General features: G+C 43.1%; 1 protein-coding gene across 1 annotated transcript in view; it reads left to right on the top strand.

The window, feature by feature from the left end:
* The window catches only part of Ostf1 (osteoclast stimulating factor 1), a 46,452-nt gene extending 20,986 nt beyond the window's left edge, over positions 1 to 25,466 (top strand). The window contains exons 3-11 of the mRNA XM_021652917.2: positions 3,879 to 3,925; positions 12,237 to 12,287; positions 14,750 to 14,813; positions 15,821 to 15,874; positions 18,205 to 18,312; positions 18,992 to 19,041; positions 20,186 to 20,264; positions 22,062 to 22,160; positions 24,878 to 25,466. Of these exons, the coding sequence (XP_021508592.1) occupies positions 3,879 to 3,925; positions 12,237 to 12,287; positions 14,750 to 14,813; positions 15,821 to 15,874; positions 18,205 to 18,312; positions 18,992 to 19,041; positions 20,186 to 20,264; positions 22,062 to 22,160; positions 24,878 to 24,936 (611 nt within the window). The 3' untranslated portion in view covers positions 24,937 to 25,466. The remainder of the gene's footprint in view (positions 1 to 3,878; positions 3,926 to 12,236; positions 12,288 to 14,749; positions 14,814 to 15,820; positions 15,875 to 18,204; positions 18,313 to 18,991; positions 19,042 to 20,185; positions 20,265 to 22,061; positions 22,161 to 24,877) is intronic.
* The last annotated feature ends 1,662 nt before the right edge of the window (positions 25,467 to 27,128 follow it).

Below are 27,128 nucleotides of genomic sequence, written 5' to 3'. Positions count from 1 at the left end.
TCCCCTCCCTCTACTTTTTACCCTTCAGTGACCTTGACCTTCATGTTTTGAAGTCTGGGGCCAGCCTTCCTCCAGAGGAAAAGACAACACTTGACTGTTGATAGTGATCTCCTACATTCTAGGGGCAGGAGGAGTTAGTGAGAAAAGGGAAGGGCAGGGCTGGAAAATGATGCCTCAGAACCGGGGCAGTGGCCAGTGGTGGTGGTTAGAGCTGCTTACCTCAGACAGCAGCTCTGTCTGGATTTTTCTGCAGTGCTGCAGGATCAAATGCAGGGGGATCAAATGCTGTGAGATCATCTTGACACAGTCCAGATTGAAAAATAAGGTTACGTTGAGCCTTTTCTGGGCCTTCATTTTGATGAACTCCAATTTTAGGCCATTTCCACAGTCTCTCAGCTCCCAGTCTTTGATGCCTGCAACCATACCTGAGCAAGACAATAAGCAGAGAGCCTTAGAAAGCATGTGTTCTCTGTACAGCAGCACAGCTCTTTGCTATTTGTAAGTCTGCCTACCTTAAGTAACTTTGGAATTGATCAGTGTTCTTGATCCATTGCTGTGCTCCCTCCCTGTTGTTAGATGACTGTCAGGATGTCAGCAAGAAACAGAGCTTTGGTTTTGTCCTCCAAACATTCTGCTGTAAACCAGAAGTATATGGAATACTGTCCAAAGTTAATTCAGTATGTCTGCAGGTCCAGTGGATTACATATTAGTATTAATTGCTCTTAATTGTCCTGCAGTTGTGAGGAAACTGGTTTTGTGATTCCTTAGACACAGATGTTTCTGTTACACTCACTCATTTCTAGTTCACTCAGTTTTGAGAATTCCAGCCCTGAGCTTTTAGAACATGAAAAGGATCTATAAAAGGCTAATGCCCCAGGATTAAGCAACAAACAGAGTCCTGTGTCAAACTGTCTTCTGCACTTCACAGATAGAATGCCACTTTGTGTTTTGTCTAATTGCTGTTCAGTGTTTAGTACACATCAAAACAGAAAGACCTTCAGTTACTCAAATTAGTGGTTTGTTCACTTATTGTGTATGTACTTTCAGGTTCTTTAATTCTTACTGACTTTTATCTGAGCCCATTAAGTTGTCATTGTGTCTTGTTTCCAAGATTATCTACATCTCTCATGCTTACCATTTTCTGTAAAGAACTAGAAAGTTCTGTTGTTGATGCTGATCACAAGTGGACTACTTCCTTGTGTGACTTGTCTTTGGAAAGTTTGAGGTAATTTCGATAACTGATCTCCAGCATCTGAGAACAATCAACTCTACAGAAATCTTGCTCTGGCAGCTCCTTCCCCCCCACCCTCCCCCTTGTGTTTACACCAACTCTCACTCTGTAGCCAGGCGATCTGCTATGTAGATCAGTCAGGCCTCAAATTTACAGAGGTTCCAAGTGTTGGGATTAAAGGTGAGTGCCATCACACCTGGCTTCTTCATTTCTTTTGTGTTTTCTTTCTCCCCAGGGGTTGTGATGTATGGACAAAGACTCCAAAAGAGCAAATTAACAAAAACAAGAAAAAAAATTACATTTATTTCTGTCAGTGAACTTTCTCTTGATAGGAACAGAGTTAATGGCCCAAGAATTCAGGTTGCAAAGAGCGGTACCTCTCGCTCTGTCTGTTCCTGTGTGCATGCCTGTGTGCATGTGTGTGTGTGTGTCAGAGTCAACCTCAAGGGTCCTTCCTCAGGTGCCATTTGCCTTGTTTGTAGGAACTTTACCAACTGAACTATCCCTCGACCCTGTTTGCTTTTTGACAGGGCTTCCCTCTGGTACAGGCTGAGCTGGATGTTACTGTGTGTGCAGCCCATACTCAAGGCAGTCCAGCCTTGGCCTTTAAATGCAGTGTTATCATTGACTGCGGACTCACAGTTGAGAAAGGGACATAGGAAGACTTCCATGATGACCCCTATTCTTACCCCCTGAAAAAAGTAACAGCCTAGAGAGAAAGCCATTGAACAGAATTCTTAAAAAATTGTGATAAGGATGCTGAAGTGTAGGTCTTCACAGATGATGGCTTCTGGAAGGGGTGGGGCGAGGGAGTACTCAGTTTTCTGTAGGGGCTGGCCCCTGGGAGTTTGACCATGCTCCAGTGAGTATGTGGGCAACACAAATTGGAATTTTTATTTGTGTGTGGGGGAGGCTGAAAGAGTAGGGGGAACAGACAGAAGGTAGGAGGATTGGGAAGTGAATGTGATGGGGTGCATTATGTGAAATTCCTAAGTAATCCATACAAATATTATGTTGGAAAAAAAATAAATAATATTAAGACTCAGTCCCTTGATCCCACAAGCCACATTTTATGTGTCCAGTATCTACATGTGACTAACACAAATAGCTTTTCTATACTTGTGTGGAGTTACACTGGATAATGTTTTTCTCACACTACTGATTTGTAGGCTATTTCAGGCTCAGGCTTCTAAGCTTTCCCTTTCCCACCCATTCTTCACTCTGCAGCAGGGGTTGCTCAGCACTGGGCAGGGCTCTGTGCTGGACACTTGGAAGTCTGTTGATGGAACACTAAAAATATGTCTTCATTAGACCACATTGTGTCAAGCAAAGGTTTTTTTGTTTTGTTTTGTTTTAATACTCCAGGAAGCATTCATGTAGTTACAAGTTGTATATGTATTACATTATGTTGTTGTATTACAAAATATGTTCAAATAGCAACAAGGAAAGCGCAAGATAGCAAGCTTCTTTATCTCCCTTGGAAGCCAGTTTTGAATGGGACTTGGCTTGGATGTTTGTCATCTCTACAGGATTTTCTAGGACTTGGACTAAACTGTTATCAGTCTCCAAATAGATAGTCCTTCTGTTTCGATCTCTTTCTTAACCTATCTGTTTTGTAAAGCACATCTCCTTGCTCACTGTAGACCCTATACAGCTTAATTTGTATTAATTTTGTGAGCTTAAATTCATGCTGTATGCATAGTGGCTGCGGGGAAATTGAACATGTTGGAGCCCTTTCCTTCGGTTGCACTGGGCCAGTGCAGATGACACAGCGTGCTGGGGAAGTGCTGGGAAACACGTGGGTGGCGGGTGACACGCTCTTACATGGTTCTTTTCCTTTCCTCCGTTTCTGTCTTTTTTTTTTTTTTTTAAGAAAATATAAGGTCCTAGTAGATTGATTTAATTTAAGGATTTTAAAAACATTTAGATTGTCCTTCATATTATTTTGTTAAGATGCTCAACTCTATCTATCTATCTAGACGCAGTCTTTCTGTGGAGTTATGGGTGACCTGAAACTTGCTATGGTGACCAGGCTCACCTCAAACTCATAGAGATCGTTCCGAGTGCTGAGATTACGGGTGCGCGCCACCACACCTTAATTTTATTATTCACTTGCTTGTTCATGTGTATACGTGTGCTGTATGTGTGCAGGTCCCCACAGTCAAATGCTCTACCACTGAGCTATACCCTTAGCACATGCAGGTTCCTCGAGACTAGAAGAAGGCATCTATCGCCCTGGAGGTAGTTACAGGCAGTTGTGACCTGACTGCATGGGTTCTGGATTGGGTCTTCTGGAAGAGAGACAAGTTGTCTTAACTAAGGAGCCGTCTCTCTAGCCTCTTCCACCCCTAACCTCTATATTTTTAAGTTTGATGTTAGTATTAGAAAAACTGCCTATACTTGGGACAGAAATGCAGTAGATCTATATAATTCTTGTCAAACAAAGCCATCACCCCAAGACATGTACTAACATTCATTTAACAAATGTTTTAAAGATGCATTCAATATGGGAAAGGTACTTCCTCTAAAGTAACATTTCCGAAATAGACTTTTAATTTGGGAATTCTAACAGGGAAAAAAAAAATCAATAACAACTGAGAATAAAGTTAGAAATAAAAGAATTGATCAGATTTTTTTTTTCTTTTAGGGCAAGTTAAAGTCTTCAGAGCTCTGTACACATTCGAACCCAGGACTGTAAGTATTCTGATTTAAGCTGTAAAACTGACACAGCAGTGTAAGGTGACTTTAGTTAGACACCTGTTCTGGCCTAAGTAGTCTGTGTTTTCTGCCACGGCTGTTAGGCAATTCACAGGATGAGTGTTCAGTCCGTCCCCAGTGTTTTCCTCAGTGAGCGCTGAGCTAAATCCCAGGTTGGTTTGCATGACCTGAGTTTGGATGTCATGTAGTCCCTCATATTGCTTCTCTCCTTGTATATGGTGACATCTATTTTCAAGTCACTTAGTGGCCTCCATATAGAAATATCTATAAACTTAAATTTTAATATCTTTAAACTTAAATATCTATAAATTTCTATAGTTTATAGAAATATCTATAAACTATAAAAGAGACCCAGTCTTTGTCAGTCTTCCTATGAACCACACAGCAGCTTTCCTTACCTTCTCCTTGACCCTCTACCTCATGCCTTCTGCCAGTCTCCTGGATCAAGATCTTCCTGTCTCTTCTGTATGCATTTTTCCTTTGCTGTGGCTCCTGGTGTTCCCACCCAGGGTTTAGTGTGTCCCTGTATTGTACCACACGCTGCATGTGGCCATGAGGATAGTACAGCAACAGCTGAAAGATGTATAAGAAAGCTAGCGAGGCATGAGTGAGCCAGCAAGCACCAATCCTCCATGATTGGAGGGGTTCCTGCTCCCTCAGTGATAGAAACACAAGCCACATCAGCCCTTTCCTCCTGTCTACTACATGTGGTCAGAGTGTCCTAAGACAGCAGCAGGAAGGAAACGGGAATACCCTCCTTATGTTTCTCTGTAGCTCCCATTCCTGCAGTCACATCGTTTGTGTGGCTCTCTCACTCTGAGTACTAATTCACTGCCACCGGGCCAGGGCCTGCCAGGAGATCACCATCTGCAGTCTCTTAAGCCTGGAGACCCAGCTCCTCATTTGAACATAATCCTGGACTCACAACCCAGATTGAATTGTCAGCAGGGCTGTTATCTTCTGAGCCTGTTGCAGTGGCTCACAGCAAGTCACTTTCTCCCCATGTCCTCACATGGTCTCTCCTTGGGTGTGTCTGTGTCCAGTCTCTTCATGCACACCAGTTGTGTTGGGCTGAGGTCTGTCTTGCAGCCCTCATTGTATCTTCATCATCTCAACAAAAACCTAGTCACTGAGGACAGTCACAGTCTGAGGAGCTGGGAGTTAGGGCAGCAGCCTAAGTTGGAGAGGAAGCACAAAGGGCCATGACAGGCGGGTAGCCTGAGCCCAGAGTCATGTTCAGCTTTGCTTACAGGGACAATCTCTGATGGGATCTGCATCACCCATGGAGGATAATGAGGGAGGAGAGCACACAGCATCAGTTGTCCCTGCCAGAGCAAACAAGCTTGAGGCTGCACAAGCCTCCTTCTGTAGAGTGAGACCTATGTCCCGAGGGTAGATCGAAGTGACTCTTGACTCTCTGTTCTTCCCAGGTGTCCTGAGCTGGGTCACCGTTGTCCTTTCTCACTGACCTCCTCTCCCTGTGCGGCTCCTCCTGACCTTTGGCCTTTCCTCACTCTGTATGACTCAAGCTTCTCTGTTCTATTTGTGTTCCCTGCTCGGTTAATGATTCCAGTGTGTGGCTTTGGTCCGCCACCTGCTGCACATCTGTATTTCACTCTGTGGTCTCCTACGGTCTAGTTCTTGTTTCCAGTGCTTCTGGCCTCTGCCCCTCCTCCTTGTATGACCTAGAGGACTCTCAGTAGAGCCGGTCTCTGCCGCTTTTCTGGACCCATGGTGTAGCTCCTCTATGCTCATGTGAACTGGGTGCCCTCCCATGAATACTGCTCTGGGTCCCCTAGAAGTGGGTGCCTCTTTGACTGTGACCTGCTCAGGCATAGTGCTGTACAGGTGCTGTCTGGGGTGCAGAACCCAGGTTCAGAGCCTGCGCTGGGCTTTCTGATTTGTCCTGCCGCCTGTGACCTGGAGGTTACTTAGCCTTTGTCTGTTGTTTCTGTTGGTTTTAGTGAGAATATAATGTAAAGGCAGCAGTGGCTGGGATAGTTTCTATTGCCGAGGAGTGCTGGTTGCTATATTTGATAGACATTAGCAAATATTTTCCTTTGGTTGATATGCTGATTACTAATTTACCTCCATTTCTCTGGAAGGAGTTTCTCCATGCTGTTTTTTTAAAAGCTGTGGTCATTATTGAATATATGGAAGAAAATACATATTTAATTCATTAGGTAATTAAAAATATTCTATCAAAAAACTAGTTTTTTTAGAAGCTACCATTTCACGTGGCCTTCTTTTACCCATCATTAAATATTGAACATTCTCCCAGGCCTTCGTTGACTTCTGTGAGGCCATGACCCAGTCACTTGGGCAATGCTGGAGCATAGTTTGTTCTCTTGTGGCAGGCATTCATAGTGTTTGTAGGGGCACATAATACACTGAGCACCAGTGTGTCCTACACAAAGCAGACGCACCCCCTACCACGACACAAGGACACCGCAGCACAGCACAGTGCACGCACAGCGAAACACATACTGAGTATACCGCATGCAAAACGCACCATTTACCCAGCATTCAGTCGCTCAGCTGACGCCGGCCGTAGCACTCAGAGAACACAAGCACATCTACGTGGTAGCACACCGTATACTCAGCACACCAAGTTCACGGCACAGTACAGAACACGCCGAATAGACAGCTGAGTGCGCCGCACAGCACTGGCGTTCTGAGCACACCGCTCAGTACACAGAGGTCACAGTGCTCCAAGCCCTTCAGCACTGTGTGCTCGGCAGACCAAGTATACATGCCTAGTGGGCCGAGTGCACAGCACATTGTGGTTTATAGCACACCAAATACCTCTTTCAAGCATTATGGCCTAGAAATACTGAAGGCTGAGCTGGAAGCTATGGGCCCTTTGCTTTGTATACAGCAGCCCTCAAGGCTATGGCCCTGCTTTTAGCAAGTGTGACAACCCCAGGAGAAAGTGAGAGTGATGGCCAGCCCTACTTGAGGTAATGTGTAGGTAGAACAAGACATTTGTGGCTCCTGATTGTCTGTATTGCGTCACGGAAAGGTATTTCTGTTATCACCCAGCTCCCCTTGACTCTAACTCTCTTCCGGCCTCCCTTTGGAGGAAGTGTCACACAGAGGCCTACCTGGACTGGATAGAGCCGTGTGAACGTGTGTTGACAGGGAGGAACAGTGTGTCGGAGGGGTGCTGGTTTCTGAAGGAAAACCAGATGGACCTGCTTGGTCCTACAAGGCTTGCTAGGCTGCCCTAGGTGATAATGTGTGAGTGAGGTCTAGAATGCGTATCCAGAAGCCGAGGCAGGATCCCAGCCATGTGCCTCACTGTGATCTTCAGCCTGTCTATGTCTTTTTGGTAAATAGAAATACCCAAGACCTAGTTCTGCCTAGTAGGTTTTTGCAAGGACTAGGTGAGGCCAAGCATACTTTGCATGGGAAAGGGACTGTTTTTGATATTGTTATCCTGCATTATTGAGGATGTAAGACGAGGAATATTTTCCAAAACTGCCATCGTTAAACTATGTCATGTCACTGTGATGACCATTAATGGCAATGTGTGATGTTTCTGTGAAAGAAATACATGCTAAGGTTAGGAGTTGTGGCTCTATAATGTGAATATCACATGCTATATGACAATCTCATCTTGAATAGGACATAAAAAATGGCCTTACTCCTTAGTATTGCTGTAAAGGATTAACTAGTATTTACAAAGGTTTCTCTGTGTAGACTTGGCTGTCCTGGACTCACTTTGTAGACCAGGCTGGCCTTGAACTCACAGAGATCTGCCTGCCTCTGCCTTCCAGAGTTCTGGGATTGCAGGCATACAACATCATGCCTGGCTAATACTATGAAATACTAAATGATAACATTCCAGGGAAATTTATTTTTTCTATGGATTAATTTTTGTATTTTTGGGTTACTAAATCTAAAAAATTCCAGAAGCATATCATAGTTTTTCTAAACTTCTCAAAAATCACTTATTTGCATTAATCAGTAAAATTACTGCCTTGGAACTCTGTTACCTAGAATAGATAGAGTAGGAATGAGAATGTACATTTGCCTTCGGTACTAACATACATTTGCACTCACTACTGTAGCACCACTTGTTGCTTGTTTTTTTAAGGTTTTTGTTTTACTAGAGACGATGCTCTCCACAGCCCAGGCTGGCCTTGAGTTTAGAGCAATCCTCCTGCCTTAGCTTCCTGAGTGCTGAGATCATAGCAGGAGTCACCATGCTGAGCTCACTTCATTCTTCTCATATCTTGTGGCTCTTCAAGGAGAGATGAGAGATTGTGGTTAAAAACCAGAGAACGAGTTGGATGTAATGACGTGCTCGTGGCATCATTGGGTCAGTGCTTTCCCACTTCTGTTCCATAAATATGATACCCGATGCCCGGAATGTAAAAGGTTCTCATTGAACAGTCTGTCATTGAAGTGGTCTGTTGTGGATCCTTAATGGAAAATGTGATTCTTTTAGGTAACTGTGGTTTAGGTAAGCCACAGTTAGCTTATTGACTGTCCCCAGTAGTGTCAAGACTTTCATAGACCATCCCTGAGCAAGGTTAGGAAAGCCCACCCCTTCATTTTGTCCCTTTGGAAGAAAACTGTGTAGGCAGTTTTTAATAGGTCTCACAGCTTTTAACTGTGAGAGCTATTAAAGGAGAATAGACTGTAAAAACCGAACAAATGGCCAGATCTTTTCCTCATTTGAACAACAAACCTGTCTGGGCCAGAGAGTTACTGCAGGTGACAGGATGGGGTGGAGAGTGGGCGGGGGGGGGGGGAGGGTGGAGAGTTGCGGGAAGGGTGGGAGCTGCAGTCACCCCTGCAGAACAGCTTCTGTTACTTAAAGCCGATTCAGCACTGTGAAGTCTTTGGATGACTCAGCTTAGGGCAGTTTTCCAACTGATGCCCTTTACCAAGCCACAAAAAGACAAGAAATACCTAAAAAATGCTGAGAGTTTTGACTATAATTGTTTTTAAAATTAGGGTAGAACTCATACAACATAAAATTAACCATTTGAAAGAAAACAGTTGAGTGGGATTATTACAGTTGAACAACCACTTCCTTTAACAAGTTCCAAAACCTTTTCATCACCCCAGAGTGCCCAAGGAGTGGCCGCTTCTCACTCTCTAGCTCCCCACTCAGTTCATATAAAAAAGTAACCAGAGATTTGATGTGTGTACATATGTATACACGTGTGCTTGTTGTGTATTGTAGGCTATTTATTTGGCAGGGATGTTTTTGATGGGTTTTTGTTTGTTTGTTTCACAGATGAGTGATCATGTAATGATGGGAATTTAGGCACACCTGACTTTGGAGGGAGACTAAAGCAACTGGAGAAGGTGGCTCCTTGGCTTCTCTGAGAGCACTGAGTGAAGGGGGCTTGTGTGAGCTCTGAGTGGACAGGTAGAGGACAGGAGTGGCCCAGGACACATCGAATGTGGAACAGGCACATGTGCAGCTTGTAGAACTCCGGGAAGTACAGTCACAGTAGACACCACTGAGGTTCTCAGCTGCCCCATCTCAGTTAGGGTTTAATTGCCGCCAAGAGACACCATTACCATGGCAACTCTTTTCTCCCCCGCGAAACAGGGTTTCTCTGTGTAGCCTTGGCTGTCCTGGACTCAATTTGGCCTCACAGCAATCTGCCTGCCTCTGCTTCCTTGAGTGCTGGGATTAAAGATGTGCACTACCATGCCTGGTTCCATGGCAACTCTTATAAAGGAAAACATTTTTTTTTTTTTGAGAATTGGCAGCAGTAGCATCTAGATTTATTTATTTATTTATTTATTTTTTTCAATGCAGTTTATTCAGGAACATTGAACAATCCTCGGACCCCAGGGAAAGCCAGCCCACAGCTTAAATAGCCTCTGGGTAGCCAACCCAGGCGTGCCACGGGGGCAATGCAGATAGGTCCACATACATGGAAGCAAGCCAGATCCTCGGCCTTAGCCAAATGTGGAGTTGTTCGTGACAGAGAGCACTCACCATCGGGAAGGTGGAAGGCAGAAACCAGCTCCATCTTTAAGGCATAGCATTCCACAGCTCTCTACAGTTCCCCCTTTTTGTTTTAGACGCATCAGGCAAGAGTAGAGGTCTGATCTCTGATATTAGAAATAAATTGGGACTTTGTACAGATGTTCATTTAGGTGTCATCCACCCAAAGAGCATCAGACCCGTCCGATACCTTTTTCTCAGAGGCAGGACCTGGGGCATCAACCCGCATGCAATCAGACATGCTCTTCTCTGGGTCCAAAGCGGCTGACTCTGAGTGCAGTACTTAGCTTCGCATCCTGAGCGTATCATTTTAGCTTTTTATGGTATCCAACCATGCTTGGGGAGACTGTCCTGCTTCAATGGCTGTAAAGGCCTGAATGATCATGGCTGCATCAAAGGAAAACATTTAATTGGGGCTATGTTACAGTTTCAGAAGTTCAGTCCATTATCATCACGGTGGGAAGAATGGCAGCATGCAGGCAGACAGGTGCTAGAGAAGAAGTGGAGAGCTCTACATCTTAATCCACAGGCAGCAGGAGACTGTGTGTCATACTGGGCAAAGCTTGCACATAGGAGACCCCAAAGCCTGCCTCCACAGTGACATGACTCCTACAGTAAGGCCATGCCTCCTCATATTGTCATTCCTTATGGAGCAAGCATTCAAAAACATGAGGCTTTGGGGGCCACTCCTGTTCACACCACTATAGCACCCCCCACCATTCTAACTAAGCTCCTCTTTTCTTCTTGGTACCTTCTATGGAGAGATGCACTCAAGTGGTGATAAAATGCCAGCTTAATGCTCTGAGATGGCCACTGTGATGCTGCCATGCTGTGGTGATGAATGTAATGTCTCTGAGAGGATCCCGTTTGCAGCTAGTTTGCAGCAACAGAAATGGTTTCTCTAATCACTTGCTGTGACTGGAATATTGGAAGTAATATTGGCCATCCATCTTCAAAACCATGGCTAGAGAAAAATCTCAGAGTTCTTTATTTCTCTCTTCCTGAAAATTATTTCAAATGAAGTTACAGTGCATTTCCTCGGGTCCAGTGGGTTTAACTTGTTTTGTGTAGCTTCTGCTGTAAATCTAGCCTCTGGAAATCAAAATGTAAAGGAAATAAATGCTTTAGGAAGTTGCCTTTAAAGGAAGTCAGCCATTTTGGAGGCGATCATAAGTCACCATTCACTACTTTTTATGTCTGAGTGCACCTTTCATCTGACTTTATACTGTGGTTGTTTGAGCATGATGCAGTTGATAACAGTCTTTGTAGTTGGGGGAAAGCAGCAATAATAGTGTAGATCCACTATGAAATGAAATCCATCACTAGGGCAGAGTCATATATACTCATCCCTGTTTGCTCTGGAGAAGAAGCAAACACTTGGGGAAATGAATGGAGGAAATAATTTGTTTTACTAGTATAATTTTTATTTTGTGTGGAATAGGCAGGAACAAGTCTTTTTCTCTATATATTTCCTTCTAGTGTTGTAAAAGTGTGCTTGGTAATAGCAGCAAGCTTCTGTGCATGACTTACGCACAATCATCATCTCATTCTGTGTCTGTGCTTGGTGCACCTTTGTCCAGAGCTGAGATTGCCTTTCAGTGGGCACTGCACCTCCTGTTTACTCAGAGATTCATGGTTTTGTCTACTGGCCGTAGCAAGATGTGTAAACCTTTGGCTTTCCTTAGAGAGCCTGCAGGCACTTGATGGGTTAGGCCAGGAAGGCACTAGTGATGAAGCTAGGCCCTGGAGTTGCTAATGTTCCCGAGTGGCCAGAGTTACTGCTTTTTGTACTTGAGCTTGCTTAGGCTGCCAAGGCTGAGTTCCATACTAATACTCATGTACAAGAAACAGTCATTCTCTGTGAGCGTGAAGACCATGTAAGACTTTTCTGAAAATAAGCAAGTATGAGCATTAATATTTTCATGGTTTTACTTTTAGACATTTATCCTCATAATCATATGCATGTACATATCTCATCTACCATAGTTTCTAAGAGGGAGAAGTTTTACCAGTATTCTTTGTTCATGTGAAAATCTTTTGTGATGGAAAAATATAAAAGCTGTTAGAAACTCTATTTGTTATATATACAGTTCTTTGACAGCATTCATTACATGACAAATCTAGCCTTGGAATTCAAGTATTAATTTACTGTGATATTTTGTTGTGTGGTTTATTTGTTAATGTAAATATAGAAGTAATATTGTCTATAAGAATACTTTAGGAATCAGAATTACAAAATGAAAGAAGTAACTGTATTCTAAGATAGGAAAAATTCACAGAGTCAATGTTGTTTTGCTTTTTTCCTTTTAGCCAGATGAATTGTACTTCGAAGAAGGAGATATTATCTACATCACGGACATGGTAAGCTGAGCTAATATAGATAGGATAACGTAGTGCTAGACTGTTTTAGGTAGTCAAAACATCGCAGGTTACATTAAGTGTGTATTTACATAGAAATATAGATGCACAGCATCGCTTTTGACACAGTTATGGTTTCATACCATTGAAAATCATCATTTTATTCATCAGAACTAAATAGTTGAATAAGCTTTGTTATGGCCACAGATGGCCCTCTGCATTCGTACAAAGAAACCAGGATATATTTCAGATTCTATTCTGATGTAATTCAAGTGGGATAAAGCAAGATAAAAATGCCTATATTATGCCTTACTTGTCTAAGGAAGGGTGAGAGGCTATAAATATGCCTCTGTTTTCTTACATTGAAATTAAAGACACATTTGTAAAATATGACTTTAAATCACATTTCTCTATATGAAGGAAGGGAAAATTGATTTTTAAAATTATAATTTCTTTTGAAGATTTGACTTTGGAATAATATAGCCTTTTATGTGGCTATAAAATTAAATAATAAAAAGCAGTCCTTAAAAAATTAAGAACAAAGACTGCAATCCCAGCACTTGGGGAGACAGAAGTAGGTGGATCTCTGTGAGTTCAAGGCCAGCCTGGTCTACACAGTGAGTCCAGGACAGCCAGAGGAACCTTGTCTCGACAAATGAAACAAAACAAGAAAATTAAGAACAGAATGAATCAGATGACTTTAATCATACACTTTCAGGTAGCCTAGCCACACAGAAAGGAAGTATTCTCAGGAAGGCCACACAGAAAGGAAGTATTCTCAGGAAGACCTGGCAGCTTGGCTGAACATCCCTAGTGACGATATGAGACAAAACAGAACTGCCAGTAAACAAACAAATGAGTGAATGAATAATGAATGAGTACCCGTCTTGACAGACATCTGCTCTGAGGCTACTGTGTGCCTGGCATTTGAGGGCAAATTAGTCATTAGGTCACCGATGTCCACTGTGGGCTCTCAGCATGGGAGGAGGAGGGTGCGAGGATGTCAGTCAGTAAAATGAAGTAGAAACACAGGAGTCCTTCATTCGAATCAGAAAAACATCACATTTGATCTTTGAAGGGGGCCTTAGAAAAGGGACAACCCAGTAATAATTTATTACTCTCACTGAAAGGAACAAGGCCCCTTTGAGAAATGGCTATTACCAGCTATAGGGCATTAAATGGACAAGGTAAACTGAACATCTTATGACTGCAATAGCAGGCAGCTTCAAAAGACTGCAAGGGCCATACTGGCATGATAAGGAAACCAATATGCACTGCCCACAGATGGGGCAGCTTGGGTGTCCATCAGGGCAACCACTCTCAAGGAATGAAGTCAAGGACTGCTTTAAATTTATGGTTTCCTAATGTTACCTCAAAACAGATCTCGTTGATACTGTGAGGGAACGCTTTGGGGACTAGGGTTATCATTCTGACAACAGGTAAGGGAAGGAGTCAGTACTTACTCTGTCCTTTCTTCCTGAACTTTACCTTGAATGACCTAAGAGTTGGTAAGGGAAAGTTACTCTTTAGAGAGAATGCTACTTATTTAAGTGGAAGAACACCCCCATTCTGCAACCCCTGTGATTATTGACAGCAGCTACCATTCCTACAGAGGCAGCCTTGCTTTGTGTTTACCACCCGTGCAGCAGCCTTCCCATAAAATGCCGCTGAGTCTTCTTGTGTTTTTAGAACTCAACAATAACTCATGGGTAATGCACAGAACAAGTGGATGTGTTTAATGATAGCATAGGCATGCAGCATGCAAAATCCTGACTGTTTGAATTTCTATAGAAGAAATAAATTGTTCATTCAATATATATTATATTTACATATATATGTATGTATATACATACACACACATATATGTAAAGACCTACAAAACAAGCCACAACAAAATCAACAAAGAAAAGAATGGAGGAGGAATCTGTAAGTTAAAAAAGATGTAAGAGAAAAATTAGTTGTATTATATGATCCTTTTTAGAAATCTCAAGCTGTGGGCCACTAACCCCAGCAACCCAGAGGGGAAGGAAGATGGGTGAGGGGTAGTGGTTACACACAGCTAGCAAATGGCTTATCACATTGTTCTTTCTGCTTCTGTATAGATGTGAACTTTTGTATAATAAGTTACCCAAAAGTGAAGATAAAACAAGAAAAAAACTTTGTAAATGTGGCAAAACATAAAAGTATATCAAAGAAGAGATGTTAAAATCTGGCCATTTGTATTCTGTAGCTATAATCTAAACGAGTGCATTTTCCCCCTTTCCTCACATGCTCTGGTTTGTCTCACTGAAGCTCTGTGATGTGTATCTGACATGAATGGTGGATGCTTGTGTCCTTGTGTTTGTGATGATGGAAATGGATGTAGATGGCAAGGGTTTGAGGATGCTGATCAGTGAGGTGGTGCACTTGGGAACTCAGATGGTTTCAGATACAATTACATGCTGACTCCCTTGTTCTCTTTGCAGAGTGATACCAACTGGTGGAAAGGGACGTGCAAAGGCAGAACAGGACTGATCCCGAGCAACTATGGTAGGTGGCCACCTGCACTGTGAGCCTGCTGTTTGTAGGATGGCCATGCACTCCAGGCCACGCTCATTGCTTATAACAATTCATTGTAACGTGAAAAGAGGTGGGTTTGATTCTGTTTTTCTTTTTTGATAGAGGATATGGCATATTAAAATGCACAGGCTTTCTAAAAATTTTTTCTTGGAGAATTTCATCCCTGTCCTGTATACAAATATTTTAATCTTCCTCCACCTTCAACTCTCCGTTTCCTGTAACATGCCCCCTCCCAACTTCATGTTTGTGGTGAAGAAGTCTCACTTTGTTAACACACATTTGGGCCAGTTATAAGGCGCAGGATTGGTAAAGAAAAGTCCTGGGTTTTAGCCTTTTTTTTTTTTTTCTTTTCCACTTAGTAACAGGATGTGGTGCTAAAGACACCCTTCGAGTGATGCCGCTGGGATCCGATTCCCCATCTGTACAGTGGAGTACGGAGTTTAGATCCCTGTAAGAGCCTTTTAGGCTTTAGACTCCTGACGCTGACAGAGCTGGCATCACAGCTCTGTCACACAGGTAGTGTTGCACTGCTCTTGGCCCCTGATGCTTGCCCCCCACAGAAGGAAATTAGAATTATTATCAGGTATCCTCAAAGCAAAGGTGTTTCACAGAATTGGAAAGTGGGAACTTTTTATGGCTGTTTCTTTTTGAGTAAACTTGGTGTTTGGTTCAGGGATCTGTTTGCCTTTGTTTGTTTCCATTAATAGCTGTGCTTGCTATTGTTTATGCTTGCAGTTAATTGCTGTGTTACTTACTGCCTCATTGCTTGGCTTGGTTTCATTTAACACGGAATGCAGCCTCTTTTAAAGGAAGCACTATCAGTTATTTTCTGTTACTTCTAATCTACATTAAGTAAGTAATTAAGCTGTTGTATCTGAGGCCCTGGCTATGAAGCTGGGTGTCTATGGGGCATGACCAATTCCCATTAATCACTGAGTGACCTCAATGGTGGGCTTGTTTCTTTGTTTTCAATCTAGTTGCTGAGCAAGCAGAATCCATTGACAATCCATTGCATGAGGCTGCAAAAAGAGGTAGGTTTGATTCTGTTTTTCTTTTTTGATAGAGGATATGGCATATTAAAATGCATAGGCTTTCTAAAAATTTTTTCTTGGAGAATTTCATCCCTGTATACAAATATTTTAATCTTCTTCCACCTTCAACTCTCCGTTTCCTGTAACATGCCCCCTCCCAACTTCATGTTTGTTTGTTTGTTTTAAATAAGCAACCTCCGAGTTCAGTTATTATGTACATGGCTGTGGAGCCATCCATTGGGGCATGGGCAACCTAGTAGTCATACTCCCAAGAGAAATGACTTTCTTCATCAGCTGTCAACTTCAAATAGTTTCTCAGCTAGGAATGGTGCCTCATAAACCCCTCTCCCATTCAAATAGGAATTCCGACTGGTTTGGTCTTATGTGTATAGCCACAGGGGCAGCAGCCACGTCATGTCCAGAAGACAGGGTTTTTCAGTACTCTTCTCCATTCTCTGGCTCTCATGTTCTTTCTCTTTCCTTGCTCTGCAGTGTTTCCTGAGCTATGGATAGAGAGGAGGTGATACAGATGTCCTGTTTAGGGCTGAGCACCCCACACTCACTTTTTCTCAGCACTTTGACTGATTGAGTCTTTGTATTAACTGCTGTCTTGCAAAAAGGGAGCTTCACTGACTATGGTGGAGAGCAGCGCTAGTCTATGAGCATAAACATACATATTTAGAAGGCATAACCGCTTTCTAAACAATACACATGTTCATTTAATAACCACGTAACCATTTAAAGAAAGCAGCAGCAGGTTACCCCTATAATCTGTGAAATCCCCAGCCATGGCGTTGACAAGGTTTTCAGTACCAGACATGAAGTCCCTTCTGTTTAACAGGCCTCAAATAGAATCAAAGAAATTGGTTGTCCTATAGCAGTCATGCCAGTGTTGTGCCACTAAGCGCGTGTTGCCTGGCAGGTCGATGTCATAGCAGAATGCCTGGGTTTTAATTATATGGTTTGATTAGTTTGATAACAACGTATATACCCAGAGCAGCAACATCCAGATTAAGGTCTAGAACATTTCTGTCATCTCAGAATGTTCTGTGAACCAAAATCCCTGTAATCTCTCACCCCAGAAAGATAAGAGTGATTTTAATTTTAAAATACCAGCTAGCAAACACTTTTTTAAGCTCTTAAGAAAGGTCATGATCTGGTTCTTAAAGCTCAGAGTAAGATAGGGGCAGTTAAGTCTAACAGATCAGTAAAATCCAATGTTCTGAGTCCTGGAGGGCAAGAGGGTAGCAGTATCCTGGGACATATAGTACTAAGGAGAATGTGGATATTGGGGGAGGCTCTAACCCAACAAGAATGGGAGCTGTCTTGACTTTCTTCCTGGGGTGACACTTACTTCCCACAAGCCTGGAGCACGTGGTAGTATGTGGTGACATTTTGACTGTCACAAGTATAGGGATGGTACTGGCATTCTTCCTGTGGAGGCCCAGGCTGTTGTGAGACATCTTACATTGCCCGAGGCAAGCCCCATAACAGAATTTCTCTAACCCCAAACACCCATAGCAGTTCTATTAGGAAACCGTTCTTTGAATAGTGGGAAATTCTGATGCAGCCTCAGCAAGCTATTTCATTCTGTTCCAAAGCTGCATGTGCAAAGGAAAAGGAAAGGCTTAGACTAACTAAAATGACATAAAAAAAAAAAAAAGAACCAACTTTTTTTGAGCCATTTGGTGGCATATGCCTTTAATCCCAGCACTTGGGAGACAAAGGTAGACAGATCTCTTAAGTTCTGAGTTCAAGGACAGCCTGGTCTATAAAGCTAGTTCCACGATAAGCTAAGGCTACACAGAGAAACTCTGCTTGTAAAAACCAAACCAAACCAATCCAACCAAACAAAAAACTTTCTTTGTAAATGAGACACTTAGGATAATAGTCTGAAAATGTTTAATTAATAACTATATGTTAGCATATAGCAGTAGCTTTGAGCAGCTTGATATTTTTTCTTTCAAAACCTGAAGATGTCTTTAAATATGAATAGAGAGAGTTTCTGTTTGTAGTTAGGTTTTGTGTTACACAGTGCCTTTCAGTATTAAACAGAGGGAAAAAAAAGTCTTTTTTTTTTCCAAAACAGAAATACCTTTAGACCTATTTTGGCAACTCTACCCATTAAAAATGGATGTTACTGCTGTGCTTCAATAACCCAGAGTGCAAACGCAACATAATATAAGTGCATTAGTGGGCAGGTCTTGTTTGAAGATTTGCTGATTAATCCATCACAAATGGGAGCTTACGGAGGATGAAATTGATTTAGGAGCAAAACAAAGAATAAAAGCCTTTCCTTGTGTTTTTTTCTAAGTGTAACATTCTTTCAGGCAACTTGAGCTGGTTGAGGGAGTGCTTGGACAACCGAGTGGGTGTGAATGGCCTGGACAAAGCTGGAAGCACAGCCCTGTACTGGGCCTGCCACGGGGGCCACAAAGGTACTGCGTCTTCTAGTCACACACATCTAGGCTGTTCAGAGATCTGCTTCACCTACGGGAACCTGCCTTTTTTGAGTCATAAAGGCCATGCGGCGAATCCTTCAGGACATTGGCCAAAGGCTGTGTTTCTGGAAACTGCAGAACAGTGAGGGTGGGATGTGGCTGCTGAGCCTCTCTGTGGGGACTTCCCTTCCTCTCTCAGGCTTCAGAAGGTACCAGAAAACACCGGCAACAGGATAACAAACCCACCGTCTGCTGCCACAGGGGGAAGGCAGAGTTCGCGCTACATAGCCTTTCCCTAGCTATGCTTTTGGACCCACATTTTAAGTTTACTGCAAAATTCTGAAGTACCAATTCTTAAGTACTTAATTGACTTAAGTCTGTAATTCTGTTGCAGTCAGTAATAATGCCAGGTTGAATTTTTCCATGTGTTTCATTCTAGCTCAAACCCCACTGTCCATTCTTTTTCATCAAATATGATAAGTCTCAGGGTCTGAAATTTTTCTTTCGTAATATACCTTTTAGGCTTTCTTTCTAAACATAAAATTTGAGAAACTTGTAAGAATTTTCTAGATCACTCCTAAGGTGTTTTGTCTTTTGCTATTATGATGTCTGCTTTTACAAAGTTCACTGTTTCTGTCTTTTTTTTTTTTTATGCCTTTTTCTGTTTGAATTGCAGACATAGTGGAGGTTCTGTTTACTCAACCGAATGTGGAGCTGAACCAGCAGGTGAGGCTGCTTACTGTGGGGAATACATTTGGCATCCCCACCTCTTCACTGTTCACGTGCTACAGCCTGCATGCATATACAATATTTTAGTTCAGATGCTGCAAGCATACAGAGATGTGTTGTTGTTACTGTGTTTTTGTGTTGTGGTACTGGGGTTTGAAGCCAAGTTTTCACACAAGTTCTTATTTCACTCTTACTTTGAGTAACATCCTTTATCCTTTTCTTGTTTGACTGTATAATACCACCTTATATGGCTGGTATATTAGGAATTGTTTTTAAAAATGGTCTGTGCTATTTACTGTGCCTTTCCTCCCCAGGAGCTTTTTATTTTGTTTAAATTGGCCTCTTAGACACTTGAGCTGTCTTCAAACACCCAGCATCTCAGTTCATCCATTTATGTGTGTGATCAGAAGCTTGGTGGACTTGGCGAGGGTGGGCTCCTCCTGGATGGACTTCAGTAGGGTGAGGGGGTGAGGCCCCTCCTGTGTTGCTAAGTATGCTAAATAGCATTCTTACCCCCAGGGTGGGGCTGTACTGCAGAGGGAGTCTGCGCTGTCCTGCCGGAAAGCAACCCCTTTCACTGTCCTCACCAGGCAGTGGAGTAGAAGTGGCTGAGGGGAGGAAGGATCTTACTCTTCACTGTACAGGTTTTTTTTATCTGCCTGGCTCTTGTCCTCTTTTTGAACCATTGTGCATGAGCTTGGGAACCCTGGTAATTTCTCAGTAGGATAATTCTAACTGTTGTCTAGTGGGACATTTGCCAGCAACTGGTTGTAGCATTCTAATGATACACAAATCTATTTGGCACCTCCTGTTTTTACTCCATGCCTCAGTCTTGCCCTGTGCCCCTTAGGAGTTTTCAGCTCCTGACTGTTGTTGAGTGTCTATGCATTTCCTGCAGGAGTCTCCCTCCCTCTGAAGGAGGCTGTACCTTAGCCTGTCTCTGCCCTGTTAGTTTTGCTTCTCCATCCCTCCCAGAGAGAGCAGCTCTTCTTGTTGCTTGAGCTCTTCTTTCCTTTGGAATTCCATGTGGTTCTGTAGCTTTTATCTTCGTTTATATTTACACGCACTAAACCTGCATTGCTGCCTCCACCCAGTCCACGTTGTGTTTTTATCACACTGTTTTCCCGTTCTTTCACTGTAGAACAAGCTGGGAGATACTGCTCTGCATGCTGCGGCCTGGAAGGGTTATGCAGACATTGTTCAGTTGCTACTGGAAAAAGGTAACTTTTTCTTTTTAATTGAATTTTCCTGATCTTTGCTTGCCTTGAAAACTAGCTCCTAATGAAGCAGGGCATTTGAAATGGTAGGAAGACCAACTCCCCTTCCATTAAAACTGGAGTTTTAACCTCTATTCTGTGTATATGGGGTTATTACAACTGATGAAATAATTGGGGGTACAGTTATGGTACTTTTTACTGTGAAATAAGATCTTGATAAACTTAAAAAGCACATATAAATGTACTGTTTTTAGAAAGAAGTTACCATGCCTGTCTGTATGACTATAGGGCTTTGGGAAATGGGTGTTTCAGGGTACGATGTTCTGAGTTGAATTGGGGTGAAGTTGCTGAGGCCCCTCCTTGCTTGGGAGAGTTTTAACAGCCGAGAGAAATGCTGCAGCTGCTGTTGCCTAAGCTGAGCCATTGCTGAGGTGTGAATGAGGATACTTTGATCTCATCTCTTGCTTTGGTGTGATTCACAGCAAACAGCTGCTCATCCAATTTGTCTGCTTGTTCCATAAATGTTACCCACTCTTACAGAGTGTTAGCCAGGCGTAGAACTCAGCAGCTTGGCCCAGAGGCCAATAACTGCAGAAACTTTCTCCAAGCCACAAGTTTGAGATTCTATCTTTAGGAATATTTGGGGCAGCATTGTGGAATTTATGAGCAAGGACGGTTTTGGTTTAAGTGTGACGATGATGCAAACCCCTGGTCTTAAAGATTACTGACCATGAGGACTCTTGTTGGGTTTTTCTAAAGGACATGCTGAAGGCTGTGCTGTCTAAGGTGGCAGCCACAAGCTGGGTGCTGCTGAGCCACAATTAATGAAACAGCTGTAAATGTTGAGATGCATTGAGTTTTGTGCATACTCCAAGAAAAGTACCCTATCACTTAAACACTGTTCAGTTAAACATGAATTTACAAGGCTGGTGAGATGGCTGAGCAGTAGAGGTGCTTGCCACGAGCCTGAGGACTTGAGGTCAGTCCCTGGGACCCACACCGTGGAAGGAGAACAGCAGCTCTGGCCTTACATGTACAGCATGATACAGGTGTCCATACACGTAGAAATAAATGTAGTTTAAAAATACAATACAGAGCAGCACAGTGTGGTTTGATTTTGTGTACATGTTCGTATGTGTGTAGATCATGGCAATGTAAGAGAGACAGCTCAGGCCTACTCTTAAGTGTGGTCACCTCTGAAGAGCTTAGTTCAGGGGAATAATCAGCACTGTTGAATTCACCTCTGTATTTTTGTTTGTTTGTTCTTCAGCAGTGCAAGTGTGCTCATGGGTTCTAATATGATTTTTAGCATAAAGACAAGGAAAAAAATGAGTGGAAGAGGGCTTACAGGGACAATGAATTGTGAACAATGAATTGCTTATGAGTTTTGTTGTTTTGCCTTGTGCTGATTTGCATGAGTGCACCTGCAGATATAAAATATTGGTCCTGTGATGTTCAACCGAATGAGCTTTTTTAAGGACCCTCTTGAGCTGAGGGAGAGGCAAATGGTGTGATGGATTGAAGCCCCAAAAGCTTCCTGTTGACATCCATGTAACCCTTGGGGTTATGGTTGTGGCTTCATTTTAGGATTTATCCAGGGTAATGGGCTCATTGAAAAGCCCATGTACAACCCCTTAGAGCCTGGATGGGAGGAGCAGCGTGCTCTCTGATGAACCATGCCGGCCACAGTAATTCTGGGCTAGAACTGTTCTCTCGGTAGCTTTGCCTAAGTGACCAGAGGACTGGCTGATGCTTTCTAGTGTGCAGAGACAGACGCTTTCCTTTTCTTGTGTTGGGAAGGTGCGAGGACAGACTTGAGAAACAATGAGAAGAAGCTGGCCTTCGACATGGCCACCAATGCTGCCTGCGCATCACTCCTGAAAAAGAAGCAGGGAACAGGTATTTGTTTACATTCCTCTCCTTGTTGTGCTTATGACCAAGACTTGCAGGTTTTTATGACTCTGATTTTTAATATATGCCATTGATCTAATCAGATCTAAAGTACGACAATGGTATCAAGCAAACAAATTTGAAGAAAGATAAGGTATTTCACATGGTTGTTTCTTGTGTTCTTTACTAATGATTGGCGTACTTTCCACCCTCATGTCATGATATCTGTGAGTGGCTGAAGGTAGGCATAGCTAAAGTTGGTGTTCACCACTCTGTGATTGCCTTATGCTTTAGATTTAATGAGAGTAGCAGTCGACTGTAATTGAAATTATTCTAGGCTTTGTCAAAGGTTGTGGAATCTAACCATAGTATTGTATCGGATGGTTTTTAAAATTTAAAGATGGGACATACATTTTTAAAGATTAAAATACAGATGTAGGAAAATAAATGTGAAAGAATGAAATGAAGGTTATACATGGTGGCTGTTTGAAAAAGAAAGGGGTTGTCTTAAGTATTCTGTGTTTTATTCCTGTGAAGACACACCATGACCGAGGCAACTTTTACAAAAGAAAGCATTTAACTGGGGCTTGCTTACAGTTTGAGAGGGGTTAATCCATGATATCATTGTGGGGAACATGGCAGGAAAGCATGGGTGCTGGAGAAGTAGCTGAGAGCTGTTCTGTAGACAGCAGGTAGAGAGAAAGGCAGACAGACAGACAAGGGGAGAGAGACAGACACAGACTGGGCCTGACATAGGCTTTTGAATCCTCAATGCCCACAGCCAGCCACGCACCTCTTCCAACAAGGACATACCTCCTAATCCTTTCCAAACAGCCCATCAGCTGGGGCCTAAGCATGTGATTCTCAGCCAAACCACTACAGGGTTTAAAATGCAATGTGCCTCCTCAGAGGCTAGCTGTCTATTGCCTTCCCTGTATGTGTCCAGCGAGGGTGTGCTTTACAGTCTCAGGCACCATGGGGTCGGGGGGGTCGGGGGGCAGGTAGTGCCATGCAGTTGTGGAGGTCAGAGAACAACTGTTCAGGAGTTGGTTCTTTCCTTCCACTCTGGGATCCCGGCATTGAACTCTGGCTGTCAGGCTCACCCCTTCTACCCACTGAGCCATCTCCCAGGACCTCTATTGTCTTAAGTTTAATACTTCTTCAAAGTTTAAGCCATTAACCAAGCTAGTGCTTTGCTGGCCACTCATTACAAGCCTTGGTAGTGCTTTAGTGTCCAAGGTTTAGCTGATCCGAGACTGTGGAGTCAGCCTTTCCATTATAGAGGTGAAAGATGTTTGTTTCCGGGTTAACCTTGTTATATTACCTCTTCCATACTTCTTTTTCTGTCTCATGGAAAGCTGGTTTCATTTCCCTTGATTCCAATTATTTTTGAACTGTGAGGAAACTTAGCCCTCTCTCAGGTGTCATTAGTCCCTGGAATTAGCCAGTTACTCTGTGCCATGGTCCACTCCCAACAGAAGTAACAACAGTGGTGCTCCTTCAGCACCTGCCTTAGCCAGTCAGAAACAGCCAGCATTCTCCCTCTCTTTGAGGCTTGTTAAGAGAACCTCTCAATTATCCCCCCTGTCCATCATGAAGCCCCATCAGAAGCCCCTTTTGTATATGTTTCACCTCAGTTCACATACAGTGTAAACCAGCCTGGATTTTTAACCATGAGTAATACTCATTGGAAGATTGGTGTTTCTGTAAAGGCACTCATTTTACTGATGTGGCCCTAGAGGGAATGACGAAGTGTTTATTAGTTTAGCTGGTGCTGCCCGGCTACAGATTTGGGGGAAGCCGGATTAGCAACTGTGTGGGACAGAAACTAGAAACTATGTTTGTTACTATGTGTATAGCTTTTGCTTGAGGTTGATCTCCTTCCTGGCCCTTGCTGTCCAGTTGGGTCAGGAAGGAAGGCTGTGGCCTAACTTCCTTTCGCTACCACTGACTTCCTGTTGCTAGACTAAAACTTTCAGAGAGACTGCACTGAGGAGTAAGGCTTCTTAGGCGCTGGAGGTTCTAATTCTGTTCCTTGAGCTTGTTTCTGACCAGCTCTCTGTGATAGAATCTTTGCTCTCCAGCTTGATAGAGTTCTAGGCCCATCTTCCCATAGGCTCCACCGACTTGCAACAAGTCATATTTCCAGTGCAATCTGGCTGTGCTAGTGAGAACCACGGTTTGGGGGCCATGCTACCCTGAGTTGATTAACAGCACATTTATTTTTGAACTGCATTTTCCCTTTCAGGAAATCTGTCACTGTGAGAATTTGAGGAAGACAGGGATCTTCCTTTTGGTGCCTGTTCAGGATTGCTTTTGCATTTGAATGGTGTTCAGATTTTTCATTTTAATTTCAGTCTCTCCCTTTTTCTTAAACTGACCTTTTCTGAACTGAAACCAAAGGTACTGTGTTTTCACGCTCCTTCTCTTTGGTTGTCTTTCTATCTCTGCCTTCAGGTAAGGCACAGGCCGCGGGCTGACTGACACCTTTTGGAGTGGCTGCTGGTGTTGGCCGCATGCATGTGGCTGGTTGCTCTGTGCTGGACTCAGACAGGTGGTCCCTCCACCAAGTGCCTCGCTCTGTCACGTGACTTGGTGCCCTCTGCAGCAGTGAACTTCTTAGGCTAAAAGCAGTGATAGGAAGGTCTCAGGGACAGCACTGACAGTGAAGAAAATTCTGAAGTTTGTAATTTCTTTGTTTTGTTTCCTTCCTGTGTTCCCTTTAGGTGGGGTCCGAACGTTAAGCAACGCTGAGGACTACCTTGATGATGAAGACTCAGACTGATTCCTCCTGGAGCTGCTTTGATGCCTAAACTCTTTTTTGCTTTTGCCATTCCAAACCCTTGGTTGTTTTGCCAGAAGAGTATTGATAAGTGTCCTTTTTATAGTCTGTATGAACGTGGCACTGTTGCACTGTGACCTGTGAGTCGGCACGTGTAGGGGTGAGTCTCACCTGTGGCTTGCCAACGAGTGAGGAGATACTTCGCTGTAAACAATACATATATGTTCACCAGGGTAAAACAAAACAAAAAGATTATTTCTATTTATCAAGCTAAAGAAATTTTAATACTTTTTCTTTTAAAAAATCAGATTTTTTTAAAAGTCTTTACCTCAAGGAATGGGATGTTTTGAGTGGGTTTTTCAAGGGGGAAATGGGGGAAATGCTTATTATAATAGACCAAAATTCTGATAGAAAATTGTCAGCTCTTCTGACAAAAAATAAACAGTTAAAGAGACTTTATTATCTTTTTTTTTTTTTTTGTGCTATCCCTCATTGCTGGTAATTAAATAAAGCTTTTTATACTCAGGTAAGAACTGATTTTATCTTACTTTTAGATTACACTTTGTGTTGATTAGCACCGAAGAATCACAATAGCTGTGTTTCACAGCTTCCCGTGTCTGCTTTGCTCAACACAGTAATGAGTTGCATGTCCAAGAAAAGATAAACTTTTAATAATTACGAAATACTCAGAGTTGCATTCAAGGCAGTACTTGAGTGTAGAAACTCAGTAACTTCGTTTCACTTTGATTAAGTTGTGGAAGCTTTCCTTATGAAAGCTGCCATGATTTTCAGTGTGGTGTAGTTAGGAAACGTGAACTTTTCTCTCTCAGGTAATGTTTGTTTTCTCAAAGCATGTGCCCAGCTCACAGGGGTTTGGATTCTCTTGCTGAGTCATGTGATTTAGGGAGCCTTTTGTAGTACTGAAATGACACTTCATATAGAAGTTCTGATTTTGTGTCACCATGTTAAAAATGGCATGGTCTCACAGTGTGTCTAGATTCCCAGCCCTAGGCCCAGAAATACACTTTCAAGAATTCACTGCTCATTTCAAAAGGCTTATTGGTCAAGTGAAGGAAATGTGTGAAGAAGGAAGCGGGTGAGTCAGGAAATAAGTGATGCCTGTGTAGGTGCATCTTCCGGCCACAGCCACCTTTTCTCCCTGCGAGCCCCTTGAGAAACATACCTGGAGGAACCAACTTGAGGTCTTCCAGATTCCTCGACTCAATTTAGCAGAAAAGAACCCGCGGTAGAATTGACAGCGAAGAATCGGCTCAGGGCTTAATGAAGGGGCATGTTGTCCTCTCCAGATAGATGTGCCATTACAATGTGTTTCTTTCTGCTCGTCTGAGACAGGGTCTTGCCAGGCTGTCTTGAGACTCACTATGTAGCCCACGTTGTCCTCCAACTTTACCTCTGCCTCCCAAGTGCTGGGGTGGTAGGCCTGAGCCACCATGCCTGACTTGTTAATAAATTTCATGCAGCCACTTATATTTCTGTATAAGCATAAGAGGAAAGATGCCATTTCCTTCCAGAAGTTTTCTCTCTTCCTGTAGAACTTGGCAGGATTTTCCCCTGAAACAGGACATGTACCTCCACAAAAGCGCTTTTTAGAGATCCTGAAATATTTTATTCTTTTTGTCCTTTGCAATCAAGGCAGTTAAACAGTTACTGACAGGGCAGAGACAGTGACAGATAAGTAAAGATATTTGGGGGTGGGGAAGGGTCACATTTAACTACCTACAACCAAGTAGGCATACCAGCTGCCTCATCCCTTCCCTCTTTTCCAGACCCATTCCTGCCGCCACCTTTACTGCCTAGGTGCTTGGAGTCCCAACCTCAAGTTCCCTGATTCCAGCTGATACCTTCAGCATCTTCACCATTCCATCCCTTGCCTTCCCCCGGCTCCTGTGTGACAGCACCACGCCCAGGTGTTGTTGGGTCCATCTAGCAAAGCCACATTCCCCCTTCGTGCTATATTCAGCACCCTGGCATGGACTAGCTGGAGTCCTTATACGGTTGATGCTGTTTCTTCTCTCCTTCCTGAAGCTTCTTTTGGAATGATTTATCCACAGTGAGGGGGAGAGCTGACAGGCAGGGAGGATGCTGGGTGTGAAGCTCTGGAAGACAGCTGAGCACCCCCTTTTTAGCCTGGCCTACAGAGTGATAGCACCCCTCAGTTCACTACAGCGTTTTCT

Source organism: Meriones unguiculatus, chromosome 1 (assembly GCF_030254825.1).
Source record: "Meriones unguiculatus strain TT.TT164.6M chromosome 1, Bangor_MerUng_6.1, whole genome shotgun sequence".
NCBI lineage: Eukaryota > Metazoa > Chordata > Mammalia > Rodentia > Muridae > Meriones > Meriones unguiculatus.
Note: the sequence above shows the minus strand (reverse complement) of the source record. Positions and strands in the feature narration are given on the sequence as shown.